Source organism: Micromys minutus (genome assembly GCF_963924665.1).
Source record: "Micromys minutus genome assembly, chromosome: 5".
Classification (NCBI taxonomy): Eukaryota; Metazoa; Chordata; class Mammalia; order Rodentia; family Muridae; genus Micromys; species Micromys minutus.
In genome coordinates, this window is record NC_137974.1 from 78,397,096 (window position 1) to 78,417,255 (window position 20,160).

The following is a 20,160-nucleotide window of genomic DNA, read 5'->3' on the forward strand; positions in this document are numbered from 1 at the left end:
GGCTCTGAGATCTAGCCTTCCTTTTATCTCACCTGGTGGATGTCCAAGGGGCTGTGCACACTCTGACTCATGTTTAGAGATCGCTTCTGACAATAGCAAAGCTGTAATTTTCTACTGAAATAAATATGTTTTCCCAACAGAGCCACCTTAAGACTTAGGGGTTGGGATTGAAAATAATGTGAAAGGCTGAAAATGGTGTCATGTTGAGACTTGGGGAGCAATGCCACATTTAATCACCCTATCTAGTCCTAGGTAGGAGAAGGGTAACTGTGTACTATACACGGAGGCCACGGCCTCTACCCAAGTTTGAGTGCACAGGAGCCACACCACCTCCAGTACACACTCTGGGGCTACAATAATCAGGAAGTCAGCCTCTCTCGTCATGGAAAACATTTGCTTCTGCAACAAAAACCAAGAGCTGGGGCAGGATGCAGTATGCTCAATGGGTAGTTTTTTGGTTTTTTTTTTTTTTGTTTTTTTTTGTTTTTCTTTTTTCATTTGTTTGGGTTTTTTTTTTTTTTTTTTTTTTTTTTTTTAATTTTTTGAGTTGGGATTTCTCTGTGTAGTTCTGTCTGTCCTGGAATTTGCTCCATAGACCAGGCTGGTCTCAAACTCAAGAGACCCACTGGCCTTTGCCTCTGAGTGCTGGGATTAAGGGTGTGTGCCCTACCACTGGTATTGGGTGGTTTTCTTATACACATTTCTCAAAGAGAGAAAAGATTAGTTCCTAGGCAACTGGGGGACTGAAGAGCCTATCTTCTTGCCTTCTTTCAAAGCATCAAGGTGCTCATGAGCAGGAGTTACACTAGCCTGACTCATACTTTCACTTTTCCTGTGAGCAAACCCTTTCAGTCCCATGGCTGTGAGAGCATCTCAACAAGGCCACCTGGGTCCTCGACCACAGGACCCACCTGTGTTCCCTTTGAGCTCAAAACACACAAAACTGCCATTACTTCTCAGTCCTCCTAGTGCTAGGGCCAACCTCTATATCCCAGTTTGTTCCCTGGCTCTCCTTAAGCTATTCTACTACTGGGGGATAGTGTTAGGATTTCTGTACCCCATCTTTTTTTCTCCTGCATAAGGGCAACACAGACTATCCTGCTTAATTAAGACAGGGGGCTGAGAAGATGAACTCTCACCTGCAGCCAGGGTGACCCTTCCTCCTACTCTGCAAATGGATGGGGTGAGGGATAGGGTAAAGGTTTCCCCAACCACCCAGGAGGGGCAGGATAAGAGCTGACACACCTGAGGCTCAGGGAAAAGGTTGGAGGCTCCCAACCAAGTCCACCCTACAAGAAGGCCAGAGCCAGAACTCCTGATTGGTTCCATCAGCTACTTTATGAAGACTTCCTCAGGCTACAGAGAACTGTGTCAGGCCCTCCAGAGACTAGCCTGTAACCAATTTAACCACAGGGTGGATAGGTGAGCAGCATGTGACACTTGTAGAATAAGGCAGTGTAATCGGTGTCACACGAGGGCACTCAAGCTGTGCTGCTGCTTGATGACCAGAACGTTTCCAGGCACAGAGGATGAAAGGCTTTCTCTCTGAGATTTTTAACACGAGATCACCAACTGTTTCTTCTCATTAAGAGGCCAAATGTCTCGGGGGTGTGTCCAAGTCCAGGGAGTAGGAAGAGAGCTGCTTTTCTCTTCCAACGTTCAAAGCAGGATCCCAAGAATTAGGACAAACATAAAACATGCGACTGAGCAGGGTCTAGCAGGTCCAGAAACACTCCAAATGGTCAGATGTAGCCAACACCGCTCTCTGGGGCACAGCTGGACCTGGATGATTTCATAGTTAACCTCACAACATCTGTGAAATTGTCCAAGCATCTCTTAATTTGTAACAGCTTTTAGCCAAACTATCCAAAGGCCTGAAGGCTCTGATGAGGAAAGCTGAAGAAGACCCAGCAACATTCACAAACAAGATCCACCCAGCAGAGAAGAGAGACAGAAGCAGTGAGCTACGAAGGAAGACCCAGGGCCACCTAATAAGAGTGGCAAACTTCTTTCCTAACTAAGGATGCATATAAAGAGGACGGTGAGTGGAGGGAGACAGGCAGGTGAGAGAGTCTCCATCCAGGTTGCCAAGGAGCTCCTGAAGTAGAACGAGGCATGGGCAAAAGCATAGCTAGTAAGCAGGTTTCCAGATTGTCCGAGCTCTGGTTTTCTATTTGGGAATTTTAAAATGCAGTGGAAGGCCTGCTGCATCTGGTCCATCCAATTCTGTAATTTAGGCATCACAATAGATCTCCATGTCTCTTCACTCTACGTGGAAGCACTCCAGGGAAAGGCACACCACAGCTGCTCAGCCCCGCAGGTGGTATCCTGGGCCAGTGAGGTGTTCCCGTGGATGACTGTGAGGATGCAGGGTCCCTGCATTCCAAGCTCCAGTGACAGAACACAGTTCCTGAACAACAGGCTGACTCGCCAGGCTATATGCTCAGACCCACACCTTACGGTAAACACCATATAGGGACCAACAGCAGTGAGCTCAGTAGAAGCGTTTCCGGCTCTGGTCTTGCCATTTGTTGTAGAGTATGATACCGATGACAATGGCAAATACGGAAAACACCAGGGAGAAAAAGACGATAAGGAAGAGAGCCAGGCCGCTCAGGGGTGTTGGTGGTTCTGTCACTGAGAAAGTAAAAAACAACAGTAGGAAATATGAAGCCCACCCCAAAATGGGTCAACAGGTTGTCTGGTCCCCAGTTCCCACTTCTGAGGAACCAGATCCTAACCTCTCCCCTTTTCCAGGTGGCTCAATTTAAAAATAAAGGAGCGCCCCCCCCCCCCACCCGCTTTGCCTGTAGGACCGATGGGGAGGCAGTGCAGGCATTCCTTGAGCCTCACAGGAGCACAGAAGGACCTGACAGCTGTGGGTGCCAGTAACCCCAGACTCTGGACACTGCAACCTTCTCCCCAAGCACAGGCCATTTCCCAGAATCCCACACTCACTTTCTGGCAGCTTCAGATTGTCCACTGAGGGCAGGAACACATCTCGATGTAGCTTTTCCTCTTCTGGGGTCCTCACTCCTGTCAGCTCAAACAACTTCAGGGAAATGACATCATGGTTATCTAAAGGAAGGAGAATGGAGGGTTATTTCATCGCCTTCAAGAGGGCTTCTACAGTTCATATCTTGCTCCAAGCCTCTGATACAAGCCTCTCTATCCACTGACAGCAGTGACAGGAAGACAACCTTTCAGGGGAGCATGGAGACTAACAGAAAAGGGAGATGGGACTGAGGCACAGTAATGGGGGCACAAATACAGCAAGCACGCTTTCTTCCAGATAGGGAATGTAGATTTAAATACACAAGACAAATGCGAAGGGAGGACAATCTGGGGGAGGGAAGAGCTTCAGGAGGAGCAAGACGACAGGGTACAGGGGCAGTGAGTATAGGCCAAGGAAATGACATACATTGGTGAAAGTTACATGAGACCCTATGACGGAGCATGCCTGCAAGACCAGCACTTAATTCAAAACAAAAACAAGGCCAAGTGTAGTGGCACATGCCTGTAATTCTATCACAGGATAGAGGAGGCAGGAGGAAGATGGCTTGCAAACTTGTACACAAGCTTCACTCAAATGTTTGAACAAAGAGGGAGAGGGACTGGGGTTGGTTAGGAAGGGGTGATGGAGTCAAGGAGCAGCCCTAAGAAGGGAAACTGGGCACAACAGTAAGTGCAGGGTGAGAGGCACAGGCCAGACGAGCTACCCAGACAGCACACACTCACTGCCTGAGGTAGCTCCTGGATACAACTGTCCCAAAGGAGCCTAGATTGGAGCTTTTACAGATCTAGACAAGAATGCACAGCATTCCTAAACCACTAAGCCTGGGGGCCTGACAAAAGGAGTCAACTGAGGCACAGGAAGAAAGAGCAGTGCAAGTACCAGAGAGATCCCCAGTGATGGAGGAAGTGCCAAAGTAATAGCCCCGGGGGAGCCGCACCCCAGGCATCTCGATGCAGTCCCTCCACTCATGTTTGCCATCAATGTCCATCATTATCTGGAACACAGCGGAGAGATACCAGGGTCAGGCCACAGAAGCAGAGGCAGGGCGTATCACCAGCTGCTCCAAGACAGGACTCACCGTCAGATGCCTCTTGACATAGCGAATCACGAGGAAAGTGTCATAACGGATATTGCGGACAATGGCTGTGCAGCCCCCCAGCTCCGTGGGCCGCCCATCCCGCTCATGATCATAGCTGAGGGAGCCGTTGTTCACCATGGCTGAGATGTAGGGGAATACCCGCTGGAACACAGGGAAAAGCAGACAGGAAGGCAGACTCTCAGCAATGCCTGCACTACAGCGGGAGGAACTGAAACCCTTGCCTCATCTTCAGCAGCCCACCCCCAGCAGAACCCACATACAGATGATCATGCACGGGGGGGGGGGGGGGCATGGACTCAGGGAGCACGAACTCCACACTTGATGTTAGTAATTCCCCAGACCCATGGTAGACCTGAAGTGGCCCTGCAAGACACTGGGGTTCACTCTACTCCCAGCAAGTGAACCTCCGTTTGGTACTGATTACCAAGAGCCTCTTCTTCCCCAACAGCTTCTTGAAGACAAGGAAAATCATCTCCCAGGTCTCCACTTCAGCCCTAGCCCTCTGCCCAAGTGAAGTGTTTGGCACACAGCAGGCATTCTTGAAAATACCTGTTTGAGTGGTCAGGGAATCTTTCCAGTCTGGATAGCTCCTTTCTGACCCTAAAATCCTACCAGTACTTGATGTTAAATGAGTCCAGAAAGCACTACTGGGACAGGCTTTGGGGGCTTCTCTACCCACAACCACTGTTCTTAGTCAAGACGTCCATCCACACATAACCTCCAAGGACACCAATAGTGAGAGGACAATGTCTCACATGTAGGAAAACTTAAAAACGTCCATTTACCTACTGTATTCCCACTACTTAAGAGATGCCCTTGCTTCAACAGAGCTGTAGAAGCAATTCCTCCTCAAAACTGGTGAGCTAACCATTCCAGAATGATCCCAGTGAAAGTCGATGCAGAGGGGTAGAGTGATGAAGGGGGAAGGGAAGACGAGGCATGCGCTCCTTGGACAAGCTCCACACTGTTCCAGTCAACATGCAAGGTAGAAATGTAGTCAGAACCAGAAACTCAAACTCCTGAGACAACAGCCACATGGACTGTAAGTAGCAAGAAACGTCAGCTGGATTGTGAAAATTAGGGACGAGCACGGTGAGTCAAGAGCCAAGTACCTGGACTCCTGGAGAATAGCGCCTCTTCTGGGCCTGAGTGGGTCCAGCAGGTTATTACAAAACAAGACAGGACACAGAACACAAGAGACCACATCAGAAAGAGACAGCCTTGAGAGAGCTATGACCCTGCTGTGGTAGATGAGTTAGCAACCAAAAGCCTCAAGCAGAATTTAAGGGTCCACAAAGGGAACCCAGGAAGCTCTTGAAGCTCTCCCAGCATATGCAAAGCACATGCCTAGGTGCCTGCACACCACACCACACACTGAGGCTGTCTGGCTGTCATCAGACTCTCAAAGGAGCCGACTACAAAGGCCTCTCTACCCCAGAGAGGACCCGGGGCTTTGGGCAGCTTTGTGAAACAAACCATCTTGCACTGCCCAAACACAACTGGGTTATGTCTCCCAGACTACTGCATGTCTATATCGGGGTGGGGTGGGGAACAAAAACAAGTGAACTCTTCCAAGTTTGAGATGTCTACTACTGCTCAGGTCTCAGGATATAGCTCTTGCCCAGAAGACAAGAACCCTACTTACGAGACCATAAAATTAACTCTAATCCAAAGGGATCATTTGCCCTCTAACTGAGCCTCCTGGACACCCATCTGAAATAACTGTTGTTACTCTGACCCACAGCATGGGGGCAGGGTGAAGCTCCGTGGGAGCACAGCAGCACGGGATTAAAAAGTCACTGGGCTTGAGGCACTTCAACTTTGCTTCAGCAAATCTCCACAGCTCTCAACTAGCAGCACTGAGAGGAAGCCTCACATGCTCAACTCAGCCCAGTTCATAAGAGGGCAAGGGAGGGGTCCCGAAGCATGCACTCCTCTCCTCCTTAGTAAAGCCAACTATGCCGAGAGTCAGTACTGTTTGAAATGCTGGGGTTCAGTGGGAAATATTCTACCAGTGATAGAAAAAGAGGTGCTTCCAGGTGGTCAGAGTCCAGCACATGGTCTGATGCAAGAAGGAGAGGTTCGTGTAAAGCAAGGCAGAGCAACAGCATGTCAGCCTCACAGATCAGATGTTGTGATCCACCAGCATAAGTCTGTGCTACAGGACCCTGAGGGGCATGTAGGCCATCAGTGGATGATTAAGCCACCATAAAGTTACTCTTATGCAACTGTCATTTAGAGCATGGTAATTGGCAGCGTGTTATTAAGTAATTCTAAGAAATGAATTCTGAGAAAGCTTGTTACTTCAGTGAACAATTAAGGAAAGGAAGGGATTAAAAGAATGCCCTAGGGTGCTCTGATGACCCCAAGATTCGCTTCATTTATCACTTCCAATCACAAGATTAACTTAGAAATTTAGGATGCCTAGGACAGCAATCCTTAGGCAAGGGTACCTAACTCTAAGGCTGGGGTGACATCTAATCACCACCGAAAGCCAGGTGGAGAGCTGGGCCCAGGTTCCCCTGGAGGAAGGAGCCTTTCATCTGTGCACATTCTTGGTTTTGTTTGTCTGAGACATTTATGTAGCCCTAGCTGTCATCAGACTCCGTGTCCAAGGAAGACTGAGTTTTTCTACCTGCACTTACCCAGTGCGAGGGATAGAATACTGCCACTGCCAGGTCCATGGCACGCAAAGGATCAAATCTAGGGTCTCCTGCATGCTATGGAAACTGAGCTACACCCCCAGCCCCATAAAGACCGAGACGCACTAAGTTACACTGAGCCCATGGCTCCAAAGCTTCATCTGTAGCTTCAGCAGCTCACACTATGGCAAGGTAGAATTCATTCCTAATTTCAGAGTTCCCAAAGTAATTCCCACCTATTGTCCCAGTGAATACTGTCTATAGCACAGGAAGTTTCCAAGCCTTGTACCACTGGAGGCACTCAGAGTGTTTAAAACGACCTTCTGAAGCATTCACTCATTAACAAGATACCTAGGATTCTTCCTTGGACTCTCCCACTCTTAAGACCCTCCCACTCCTCACTTTTCTTAATAAATCAACTTCTTTAGCTTGGCTTTAGAAAGTGATGGTGGTAAGGGAGATGGAGCAGAGCTGAGATGGTAGGATGCTTGCCTAGCACACACAAGGCCTTGGGTTGGATGCTCAGCCCCACATAAAACTGAGTATGACTGCATATGCCCATAAGTCCACAGTCATCCTTGGTTATATAGTAAACTCCAGGCTAGCATCAGGTACTTGATACCCTGTGTCTCCCACCATCCCCCCAAAAAGATACTCATGAACTTTTGGAGTTGTGGATTCTGAAATTTTGTAGGTCCAAAGCACATGGGGTTGATGTCTAACAGAAAAGAGCACGGAGGGCCTCTAGCAGCTGGGTCCCAATCATCCTATACTACCTAAGGCTGCATACCTTTGCACAGTGTGACCTCTATATCTTATCCTTATTGGAAAACATGGGGATTATATGTAGAGTTCAAGGGTTAACTATGTGAAAGAGATGAGATGGGTGGACCACTTGGCACAGTGGCTGGCATTTGGGGGAAGTCAACAAAAATCCAGTCAATTAATAGCCAAATTGATGAATTTTTACATTAAACATTGTTCAAAGCCAAACATACATGATTCAGGGGAGTAATTTTCTTGGCTCACATAGGCCAGAAAATTGTCTAAAAACATTAGGGAATTAATAGACTCAGTCTCTTCCTCTTTTTAAATATTTTAAGATGGAATGGAAAGGCCATCCATAATACCGTAACACCAAAAAGTGAAAGTTATAGTTACATAACTTCCTAAAATAAAGCACACTTGAAAACACTTGGAACACAGGAAAAGTCGCTTCTCTGTTCAGAATCTTGGATGGGAAAACCTCTGGTACCAGCCACTCTTCTGGGGCAGTGCTTCCCAACCTAAGCCTGCTGCAAACTGCCAAGCTGTGCTCCTAACACTCTGAGATGTGAAGGAAAGGGTGGGGAGAGGAGAGATGAGAGAAGGCCGCACAGCAGCTACTGCCAAGCTGGCTACCAAACGTTTCAGAAGAACCCACCTAGAGGGGTGGGGAACAGCGGTGTTTAAGAGGACATGCTTCTAGTCCTCTCAGCCCTGTGAACCAGCACCATCTTCTGTGCTAAATCACTTCAGGGAGAGGAAAGAGGACAACTGGGGGAGCTGGCCCTCTACTTTCACCTTTTGGGTCCTGGAGATCAAACTCACTTGGTGACAGGCACCTTTAACAGTGGAGCCACCTGTGAGGCAGTGTCCTCACCTCACAGGGAAGCAATCTCATGGGAGAGAATGCCGGTATTCAAGGATGTACTTGACATGAAACCACGTGGCTCAGATCCAGAACCCAGTCTCAGTCAGTGTGACTCTAGAATCCACCACATACTCGTAGGAGTCTCAGCAAGTATGGATGGTACCTGTGATCCCAGGACTGCTACAATCACAGACCAAGATACAAAGTAAGACCCTGTCTATTTTAAAGCCAACATTTAACATGCACTTTTAAAAAGGAACAGGCAGGTAAGTAAACAGCATGCTTAGGAACTCTAAGGCACAAAGACATACTCAAGAGTGGTTCCAGATTAAAGACTAAGAGAGGGCAGCTCAGTGGGGAAAGGGGCTTGCTGCCAAGCCTGATAACCAGAGTTTGAGCCCTGGGACCCACAGCGTGGAAAGAGAGAACAACTCTAGCAAGTTGTCCTCTGACCTCTACACTCCACCTCATACACAAATGAGAGAGCATGCACTCTTAACAACTGAACACATGTCCAAGGGCCTCGGGTTTTCTTCTGCTAAAGGACACAGAGGAGCATTAAGGACACCCAAGTGAGGTCTGAAGACGAGCAGCAGTGAGCTCACCATTTCTCACTTGCTGTTTTGACCACTATGCTGGGAACAGTCCTTGCTTTTTTAGGAAAAACCCACAGGTTATTTAGGGTTAAGGAGGCAACATTCACCAATTACTCTTAGCTAGTTGAGGAGAAGACAATGCTCATGGTGAGCAAGTGTGGGCATGCAGGACATAAAGGACACAGCTGGGGGCAAAGTGGTCCATGACTATAATCCCAGCTACTCAAGAGGCTGAGGCAGGAAGAGCACCTAAGACCAGAAGTTTGATGCCAGCCTGGGCAGTATCCATAGGGTATATTCTAGAACTCTAATGGATTACCAATCTATAAATCTGAAACTTGTATCAAAATAAAGACATATCTAATCTGATATTCATACTCTTATGCTCCAGTTTCATAATTATGTCTTTAGACAGCTGCTGTATGTGGCACCATTTTCATTTGTAAAAAGATGCCTACACAGATTTGTTTTTCCTGCTCTGCAGCAACAGAACAAATGACATGTGCTGCTGCTAAGAGGCAGCCTCCTCCCAAGTCTCTCACGAAAGCCCTCAGATGGGGAACCCAGTGCTTGGTCCTGTCCCTTTCCACTGACCCTACAATGCTCTTCAGCTGGCCCTTCATGCAGGAACAGAAAGAACACCGAGAACCTAAGCAGAACCCATGCTCCTCAGAGCAGGCAATAATCAAAGCTGAGACATGTGACCCCATCAGCACCAAACCCCATCAGTCTCCTACAAGGTGATGCTGACCTCAGCTCTCAGCTTGTCAAAGGTTGTGGAAAAGGGGTACTTCCAGGTCCTCACACAATGCGTATATACTTGAGTATCATTATCTAAAAAACTTAAAAAAAAAAAAAAGGCACATCTAAGTGTTATAACAAAAGACTTAAGCAGTCAGTGTTTCTTTGAAAAATATTTCCCTGGATGGTGATAGCACATGCCTCAGAAGCAAAAGAAAACAGTTCTATAAGTTAGAGGCCAGCCTGGTCTACAGAGCAAATTCCAGGACAGCAAGACTGCACTGAGAAAACCCTGTCTCAAAAAGAGGCGTGGGGGAGATTCCATAGACCAAACATAAAAGACCAACTGAGATTAGTTTATCAAGAGAGGACTAAGGGAACACAAGGTATTCATACATGAGTGCTTATAGGTCTGTGGTGTTTGTGTGTGTGTGTGTGTGTGTGTGTGTGTGTGTGTGTGTTAGGGAATGAACTCTCCAGTTTCTGGGCATGAGTTCTATCACTATTTCCTCAGCCTGAAATGTATTTTTAAGATATTAATGCTTGGGAGGCAGGAGGGGTTGGGTGGGTGGGTGAACACCCTCATAGAAGCAGGGGGAGGGGGATGGGATAGGGGATATGGAGGGGAATCCCAAAAAAGAAATAACACTCAAAATGTAAATAAAATATATCCAATAAAAATCAATTAGTATATTAAAAAAAACATTAGTGTTTATTTTCTTCCAGTTAAAAGGAGAAAAACCAATATATATGAGGAGTGTCTGAACCATGACACATGACGTCCAGGCTGGCCTGATCAAGGCAGACTGGAGTACTGCTCCTCTTACTACTAACTGCCTCTCCCTCCCATGCGTGAGGCTCAAAACATGTCACAGACAAAAAGATGGCCAAGCCTGCCAACCCGAGTCTGCCAACAGCTTCACTCTTCTGTTCGTCATTTCAGGAAATCTCTTCCCACTAAACTCTGGTTTCAACAGAACAAAGACATCTGTGCTCCAAGGGTGCTACCAAGTTCCCTGAAGTGATCACCACCATCTGGGTTCACAGGAGAAACATGATCTTTAGTGGATGGGCTCCTAGGGCCAAAAGACTGGAGTCATCTTTCATCCACTTCTAAATCAACAGCACTTGATCCACACAAAGTGGGCTCAGGCATGTGCTAATTAAGGTGATGATTATCATGTCAGAACATTTTAACCACTCCATAACTCTGTGCCCACTGGCAGTCCCCCTCTCCACTTGAGAGCCCTAGCTCTGGACAACTGCTCTCTAACCTTGTCTCTGTAGGTCTGACCATACTTCATAGGAACAAGCTCACACAATAAGCAGGACTCTTGTGATCCGAAGGAACACGTTTTTATCACCGAATATTCCAGCTGATGAACACTTGAGGTGTATCAATGTTTTGGCTGTTATAACCATATGTGCACAAACCTTTTAGTAGATACTTTTATTTCTCTTGGCTACACACACACAAGTAGATTCACTGGATTAAAGAATCTATCTTTAGCAGTCTCAAGAAATGCCTGCTTTCCAACTGTATCATTTTACATCCCCACAAGTTATCTGTGGGTTCCAAATGACGCCCACATCTCTGCATTCGCATTCTGGTGGCTGTGAGGATCTCACTGTGGTCTCATCTGTGTTCTCTAAGTTAATGACGTAGAGCATCTCTTCAGATAAACCTACTCAAATCATTTGCCTATTGTTTTACTGGCTTGTCTTTTATTAAGTTGTAGTAGTTCTTTGCACAATAGTTCCTCATATATTCTAGCGATGGATCTCTAGTAAGATTTACATAGATTTTCCTCCATCCTACAGGCGATCCCACTTTCTTATGCTTTCAGTGTTGGAGCCTGAATCCAGGGCCTTGTGCTCATGAAGCAAATACTCTTCTGAGCTACACCACCACCCCTATTCCTGACTGTGTTTGAAGCACATTAAGTTATTACTTTAAAAAATTAACTTTAGAGCTGGGCATAGTGGTGCACGCCTTTAATCTCAGTGCTTGGGAGGCAGAGGAGGCAGAGAGATCTCTGAGCTGGAAGCCAGCCTAGTCTACAAAAAGTTCCAGGACAGCCAGGGCCACACATAGAAACCCTGTCTTAAAAACCCAAAAGAGAAATTTAGGTGTCTGTTTTCCCTGCATGCATGTCTGTGCACCACATGCATGTGTAAGTAGTTATGGACAGTTGTAAGCCACCATGTGGGTACTGGGAACTGAACCTGGGTCCTATACAAGAAGGCGTGGTGCTTTTAACTGCTGAACCATCTCTCCAGTCCCAGGTTCTTCCTTCTGGTGAAGCCCAGTTTCCCTGTGCTTCTTCTTGTCATTTCTGCTTTTGTTACCAAATCTAAGAAGCCAAAATCACAGAGGGGGAGCTTCTGGAATCAGACCTAGGACCTGTGTGACCCAATAAGCTCTGCAGACTTTCTTCTGCTCTTCAGATGTCTTACTCATCAGACAAAGATGGTAACAGTTGCAACAAAGAGTTGCTACAAGTAAGTAATAAGCATGGAACAATGCCCTGCACCCTTGTATGAGTAAGCACAGTAAACCACACCATTGAGAAAATACATTTGCTTTTACCTCTGAGAGGCCCCAGTTGGTTTGGTAGTAGAAAAGAAGACAATTTTCTACATTCTATGGACTGAACAGAAGCTCAAAGAACTGAAAACACATATATGCAAATACCTAACGTCTCTTCTCTCAAGAAAGAAATCAATGAACAGGAACAGTGGATAGGTGAAGGCCTAACACCAGAATGTCGAGCTTCAGGACAGGGAGACCCTACAAAGGCTGCTACCCAACATAGCTTCTCTAGTCTGTTCATTCACTGAGAAAGAGGAACCATCTGTGAATGATCTAACAGCCCTGCTAACAACATTCAAGCATACAATCTCAGTGTGGCTAGCGTACCTAGGAGGGGTAAGGACAAACAGCAACATGCAGCTCATATAACTCGGACATGGCAAGGCGCTGGCTGCCTTTCTTTCTAGCCTCACATGAAGCTCTGTACTTCCTTATTCTCCCTGTCCCCTCCCAGAATGCCTTAGTACATGGTTTCCTTCTTCATGGACCACTGGCTCATCCTGCAGATGTCAATGTAAATGCTCGTCCTGAAAGAAGGCTCTGTAGCCACCACTGCTGCCCCTTTCAAAGGGCCCCAGAGTCTCCAGCAATCTCCACACTACAGAGCACAGAGATGATGCTGGTCTTGCCCCAGCATCTAGCAAGGGTTTGATGGGCCCAGAGGAAATGGAAACACAATTCTAACTGATCCACAACAGGAGGTTACTCACCTAACCCAGGTCTCACTTTCCAGCTCCTCTAAAGTGACCTTGGGAGATTCTGACCGTTACACCTGAGTGTGGTACACACAGTAGTCACTGTCACATTTTACATGTGTTTCTGATAAATCTCTGTGGGGAGTGAATGGTCTCCATCCCCACTCCCAACCCTGAAGGACACCCAGGAACAGCTTGTCAGTTTTCTACCCTCTCACAGCAGTGCCACAGGAGAGGAGGACACAGCCCTGTGCTAGTATAAGGAAGTACTGAAGAACCTGCAGAGGTAGTTAATGTCTCTGCACTGTCTAGACACTGGGTTCCATCAGGATGCTTAGATCTGAGCCAGGTATGGTGGCCCTGTTGCGATCCCAGGACTCAGAGGCTGAGGATGAAAATCTCAGGTATCCAGGCCAACCTGAACCACAGTGAGACCTTATCATTGTAAATAAGTACAGCGCTTTCAGCAACTTCTATTTACTTAACCCTTTCTTGTAAGTGATGGGAACTGCTGCCAGGGAAGATAAAGATGCTGGGAATGGAGGGCAAATGGCAGGTCCACAGAGATGGTTAAAGTGTGGAGCACCCATCTTTCTCCTTGCTCTGGCCTCAGTCTAGAAGCCAAAACACCACCAGCCATGTGTGCTCAATTCAAGCAGCTGCCTTACAGAAATGAGTGGGAACACTGCTGGCACTATAGAAAAACACCCAGTGTGACTAACAGGAAGGAAGAGCACCCAGTGTGACAGCTACTCCTCAAGGACTGCTGGGATCACAGGTAGTTCTCTCCAGGAAAAGAAAAGAAAAAAGAAAAGGAAAGGAAGAAAAGAAAAGGAAGCTGCCAAGGACATTGTCCTCTGAAGGTCAAAGATGGGCCTCACTGCTCTGTACTCTGCTCCTGGGGGAAGGGCTGTGACCAGTACAGTGGCCCTAAGCCCTGACACTCGCCATTACCTCGTGCTGCTTCTCCTCATTGGGATAGGTGTCTACAAACACTCCCAGCCCCACAAATTTGTCCATGTTTCCAAACACAGGCCCTAGAGAGAGAGAACAGATGATGAACAATGACATACACCCAAGAGCGGACAAAGGGAGAGAACTCTTACATGGCAGAGGACAGGGTGATATTCAAATGGCTCCAGGCATTTCCTAAGATGAGCGCACACATATAAAAGGACCCTTGCAAAGTGACCTACATCTGGGTCCATGAACAGCTATAGAAGTTTGCTGCTAAAAGGAGGAAAAGAGGGAAGGCTACTTGAATCTTGTTTGTACTATGATAACGCCCTATTCCAAACTGGTTGCTAAGGCTCCTCTGCCTACAGAATTCTGCTTCACAAACACTTGGTGACAATTATGCCCCCAAGAGAGAACTGAATTCCCAAGTTCTACTTCTTATTGCAAGAGACCAGGTCAAATCAGGTTCAGCCTGCCATCCACTTGGAACACCAGCTCCAACAGCAGCAAACACAACAGGGAATTCTCTCTTGACTCCGTGCTGAGATCAGTAAGTGCCTATATGTCCAGAAGAGACTAGCACACCAGCCTCCAGTGTTCAGGAGCAAGTGCATTCAGCCAGCCAGTGGCCAGGCTTCACAGATAACACAGGAGGAACCAACAAGCAAGGACTCATTGGAGGATGAGACAAGTTCAGACTGCTTAGGACTCTGACCCCACTCTAAGATAGGTTAATATTCATTCACAGACATCGAGGGAGAGGGAAAACTAGAAGGGAGGGCCCACCTCAAAAAGAGGGTACGGGCATAAACAGGTCTGCTACGCCCATGTGGGAGCAACCCAGGGTCCCTAATACCTGGCTGCATCCGGTCCTTTGTGTACCAGATTGCCAAGCCATCTCCATGCAGATTCTTCTTCCCTTGGCCGTGGATCTTGAAGTGCACCTGCAGTTCCCAGTCTTTCAGGAAACATGGCTGATGTGAGGAAGACAGGTGTAAGACAGGAGCATAGAACCCATAAAGCCCTCAGAAGCAGTCTACAAACTTGGAAAGCAGCTTTGGTAACACACTAAAAGTTGAAATGGAATCTAAGACTTGGAAAGCACTTCTGTCAAAAAACTAAACAGACTGAGCCATTCATCTGTTCAAGGAACAAACCACCCGATTATCTTCTCATCTTCCTGCAGAAACAGGAGAGTACGCTTAAAGCTGGAAAAGGCACATAAATTCAACATGATCCTTCATTTACCCAGAAGCACAACTGCAGAACTGGATAAAGAAAATGACTTAATGCCTGTTTGCAGCCTAAGATTATTCTGACAGAAAGACTCTAAAAAGCGGGGCTTCCAAGAAAAGTCAAAACCTCATTTTGTTTAAAAAGAAATAAAAATTTAAAAAGCTAAGTCCCACAGAGAGGTTTCCGGGGATAATTAGCAGATGTTACTGAAGAACTCTAATTAGCTAAAGTTGGAATTTAGCCAAGCTAAGGGGCAAGCCTGAGTTCCCAAGAGAACAGATAGCAGAGTAAGTTACAGTCCCCCAAACCTTTGTGCCCATGGCTAGAAAGGATAAATGTGCCAGAGGCAAACACTAGCTTCTTCTGGGACAGCCTCTTGGCGGTGGGGAAATATTAAGGAGAGAGATGTCATTCAGGCTTCTGAGTTTTGTAATTGTGTGCCAAAACCTTATAAAAGGAGAGGTGGTGAGAGACTAAGTATGTGGCACAGTTGTGTTTCCAGTAGAAACTGGGGTGAGTACAGTATTTGGTCTGGGGAGGCATCTAGTTAAAACCTGCTGTGAAGAAAGAAGGGAAGGGTTCAGCTGGGGTTGGCTGGATTCTGCCAAAGGCTTTCCAAATAGATTGTTCTGGGCCTTGAGCAACACAGTGCTTCATCATGTTCAGTTTTTTGTTTTTAATTTCTGGGACATCGTCCAAAAGACCTGGTGTTACGAGTTCAGAGTCACAGTCAAAGTGGGGTGGATGCTTTCCCACTCAGCAGGGAGCCCTGATGTCTCCAACAGTCTGCTTTATTCTGTCTTTTCAAGTGAGGTTATCTCTCTGCTGTTACATTTAGCTTTCAGGACAAGCAGAAAGCTGTGCTGTAGCCAGCAGGTAGTACAATGGGCCTTCAAAAAGGGCAGGCTCAGAGAAGCCTGTACTAAGTCAACAGGTAGTTGCAGCTAATTCTTGACCTTGGGTATCATGGTGATTTTTAAGAGTGGCTCTGAAACTTCACTGCATGTTTAAAATCCCAACAGAATCAGTGATGGTGGCTCACACATTTTTAGTCTCAGCACTAGGGAGGCAGGGGCAGGCAGAATCTCTGAGTTCAAGGCCAGCCTGGTCTCTACAGAGCAAGTTCTAGGACAGCTCTGGCTACACAGAGAAAGCCTGTTGCAAAAGAACTAAAAACAAACAAACAAACAAACAAAGAAGGGGCTGGAGAGATGGCTCAGCGTTTAAGAACACTGACTGCTCTTACAGAGGTCCTGAGTTCAATTCTCAGCAACAACATGGTGGCTCACAACCATCTGTAATGGGATCCAATGCCCTCTTCTGGTGTTTCTGAGGACAGTGACAGTGTACTCACATACATACATACATACATACATACATACATACATACATACATACATACTAAACAAATAAATCTTAAAAAAAAGAAAGAGAATATGATGACCAAATTGCTCCAAGAAAGAAAAAAATGAGAAAAGAAAAGAGGAAGCCCAGTGACCAAAATGTGCCCTATTCTAATTAAATCAGCATCCTGGGGTAGAATCCAGACACCAGCTCCAGTGGACAGCCAAATCTGAGAACCACCTGCCCCGACTATGTATCTTAAAATAGTTCCTTAGTTTGTTCTGTTAATATAGGTATCAGAGACTCTTATATTAAGGTATTAAGCCTTGTATAATTAAATAACCCACAAGAACCCTTCAATGAAACTGAGGCAGGGGGTGTCTAAGAACAGCATATATTTCTGTACCCACTGTAGCAAACTTTGCACAAAATCTTTTCATGCCCCTTCTGGCTATATTCCGACCACTAGACTGTCAAGCCGGTATTACAGGTGGGGATCTGCCCAGGGCTCTTCAAGCTGGACTTAGATCCGTCAGTCAACTGATTCTTACATCTCCTACCACGACCCACACTGAGCTCAGTGCTACGTCCAGGTTCCGGGGCCTGCCTGTGTAGATGGCTCATACCTTTCTACCCCTTTACAATTCTTGGATAGAAACAAACCACCAGGGAAGAGAAACAGTTCTCTTTATGAGACCCACTCGAAGCAGCTAACGAGAAAAAAAACATGGTAGTGTATGATTTTTGTGCCTTCATTCACAGGAGGAGTCCAGGAGAAAACACCAAGGATGCCAATGTCATCCCCAACAGTGACCTGGCTGTTCAGTCAGAAAGGACCTGGGAGTGAGAAGCGTTGCCGGAGACCGGCACAGAGTCACAGTGCAGCAGTGCCAGGTGCTCCTTCCTACCATACCTCTAGAAAAAGGAGGCAGCTAGAAAGGGTCCAGAGGACAAGCAAAGTGACTAACATGGCTAAAGTGACTTTCATATGGAAGCAGAAACAAACTTTTGACTAAAACAAAAGAAAGCCACTAGGATTACATAGGGGATAAATGCACATCTGAGTGTTTTTTAATATTTAAGTATCTAGCAGCAGTGTCCCACTATGTTTTCCAGGCTGCGACTGAATTTCTGGGCTTAACTAATTCCTCTACCTTACCCTCCCCCCCCACGAAATTTGAACTATACATGTATAGCATTATATCCAAAGTAGGGAGGTTGAAGCAGAAGGGCCATAGGTTTGAGAGTCACCTAGGCTACTACCAAGTTCAAGGACAGCCTGGATTACATACTACAAAACAAACATACAACAATAACAGCAAAAAGCCAAGAGCTTCCTGTTTAATGAAGTAATTAAATAAGATTTAAGCTATGAAATGCCAAAGTATGGTATGTCCAGCTTAAGGAGAAAATGAATTATTTGTTCTTGGTCTAATAGAGCAATTGAAAAAATATCTAATTTCTATACTATGAAGTTCCCCATTATCTATAAACTGAAGACTCTCAGTTTCTTTTTAATGATTTATTTATTTTTAACTTTATGTGCATTGCTGTTCTACCTGCATAAATGTTGTGTGAGGGAGCTAAATGACTTGTAACTGGAGTTACAGACAGTTGTGAGCTGCCAAGTAGGTACTGGGTACTGAACCTAGGTCCTCTGAAAGAGCAGACAATGCTCTTAACCACTGAGCCATCTCTCCAACCCTCTAAAGACTTTTCATATCTTTAGAAGATGGAACACTGGGAAGAGACTGTATGAAGTAATGTCAAAGTTATTCTGGGCTTTTTAGGACACTGAGGGTCCTAACACAGGAAGCCTCTTACCACCCGGTTCCACAAGGCACCCTGTTTACTTTGCATATCTGGAGTGAGGCGGATATACTGTGTCATCACCATGGCGTTGCCCATCAGGTTCCACAGGGAAGAACTGCTTGTTCCCACACCTATGAAGAGGGAAAAAATCAGCTCATATTCTTCATCCATTGGTTCACAAAACCAGATCCTACAAAAACTGGAGCCATGATCTTTCCTTTGGTATTAATGGTTTTTTTTTCTCCTTTCTGAAACGGGGGTCTCAATATTCTGCCTCAGCCTCCTGAATTACTAGAGCCACAGGTACCTGCCATCACACCAGACCTCCTTTAGTTAAGTCCTTCAGCAGAAGATTCCAAGCACCTCAGAGCTGTCATTTACACAAGACGTTGTTACACAGTAACAAGAGTTGAGATCTATATGTGGGTGAACTTTAGCACATGAAAGGACAAGAATTTTGTCATTTATAGCAAAAAGATTGATCCTCAAAAGCCCATGTGCTTAACTATTCTTTTAAAATCAATCTTTCAAGTGTGAAGCTGATCGTCCCCAAGTCCCTTGGACTAAATATCTCCAGGGTGAAAAACCCATCCAACCTATAGGATCAGCAGGAATCAACACTAAAGAGGTACTATATACAATCACTGAATCGAGGACATCTTATTGACAGTGTACAGATAGTTTTCTGCATTTTGAATGTTTGTTTCCTGTACCCCCTATCCATAGCTCTGCGAGAAAAACAAACTTGTGTTAAGCTGTAGCTAGCTGCACTAATTTCTCTCCTCTGTAGACCTGTGTCAATTTTCTAACACTAAGCTGTGCTTAGAGACCTAGAAATCCCTGAAGAAAGCAATGCTAACCGGCCTCTTTCATCACCAGGGCTCGCGGCCTGGGAAAGAGCAGGTGTTCTAACCAGCAAACAGACTTTTTATTTTTCTCCTGTCTCAAGCCGACCGAGTTCTACCAGGGTTCTTTCTCGTGCTTTAGTTCTAGAGCTGCCACCGTTCCACCTCGACACCGGCTCATCGCTAATAGTCCTCGGCCATCCCTCATTTTTCTCTCCTCATATTTCTGTCCAACTCCAAACACCCTTTCCTCCAAGCCCGACACCGGTAATATCTGAGAGCCCTACCTAGACCCTACTAGAAACTTCTAGCGCTCAGAAAGGGGCGGGGGTGGGGGGCGGACCCCTGTCCTTAGGACCTGTGGCTCTTCAAAGGAGCGGAGATCCTCGGGGCGCCCCCTCCCGCCGATGACTACGTCCCCGAACTCAGTCCCCGCTCGGTCCCAAAGCCCTCCCTGCGCGACCACCTCGCCCTGGGCGCCTCACCCTGGTAGGGCTTCGACAGCGAGTGCTCCCGTTTCAAGTACTCCACCGCTTGACCCGCCCTGACATGCCGCGGCCCCGGCCCAAACCCAGACCCCAACAGAAGGAGAAAGAGCAAAAGCCTGGTCCCGTCCCGAGCCCACGCGTGCCACCGCCACCGTTGCCACCAGGAGGGTCTCGGAGCCGCCGCCATCTTTCCCACCGCCGGCCCTTCATCAAAAAGCCCGCCCCGTGGCCCAACCCATTGGCCTGCGGAACCATCGGCACGACCTCCCATTGGTTTCTGGAGAGTCCCCGCCCCCGCAGGTGAGTATCCCACCGATTGGCTGGCTGGTAGCAGTTGCCTTGCCAACCCAGGCAAGGGGCGTTGCCGAATTTCCAGACTCCCTTCTTTGCTTTTGTCCCAGGCTTCACCAGGCCTGGTAGTAATGGTGATTCTTACTTTGTTTCTGCGTTCTATAGTAAATTT

The 20,160-nt window shown here is 46.7% G+C and overlaps 1 protein-coding gene across 2 annotated transcripts; it reads right to left on the bottom strand.

Moving 5' to 3' along the window:
• Positions 1–1,341: 1,341 nt before the first annotated feature.
• Positions 1,342–19,887, bottom strand: LMAN2L (lectin, mannose binding 2 like). 2 transcript variants are annotated; one of them, XM_080917029.1, is made up of 9 exons: positions 19,695–19,887; positions 18,377–18,495; positions 14,829–14,946; positions 13,970–14,052; positions 5,228–5,260; positions 4,095–4,256; positions 3,896–4,010; positions 2,959–3,078; positions 1,342–2,637 (listed from the first exon to the last, which is right to left on the bottom strand). In XM_080917029.1, exons 1-9 carry the CDS (start codon positions 19,882–19,884, stop codon positions 2,495–2,497), a joined length of 1,083 nt encoding a protein of 360 aa, XP_080773155.1. In that variant the 5' UTR covers positions 19,885–19,887; the 3' UTR covers positions 1,342–2,494. The 2 variants fall into 2 exon arrangements, with proteins under 2 accessions (XP_080773155.1, XP_080773156.1); XM_080917030.1 differs by lacking the exon at positions 5,228–5,260.
• Positions 19,888–20,160: the final 273 nt, after the last annotated feature.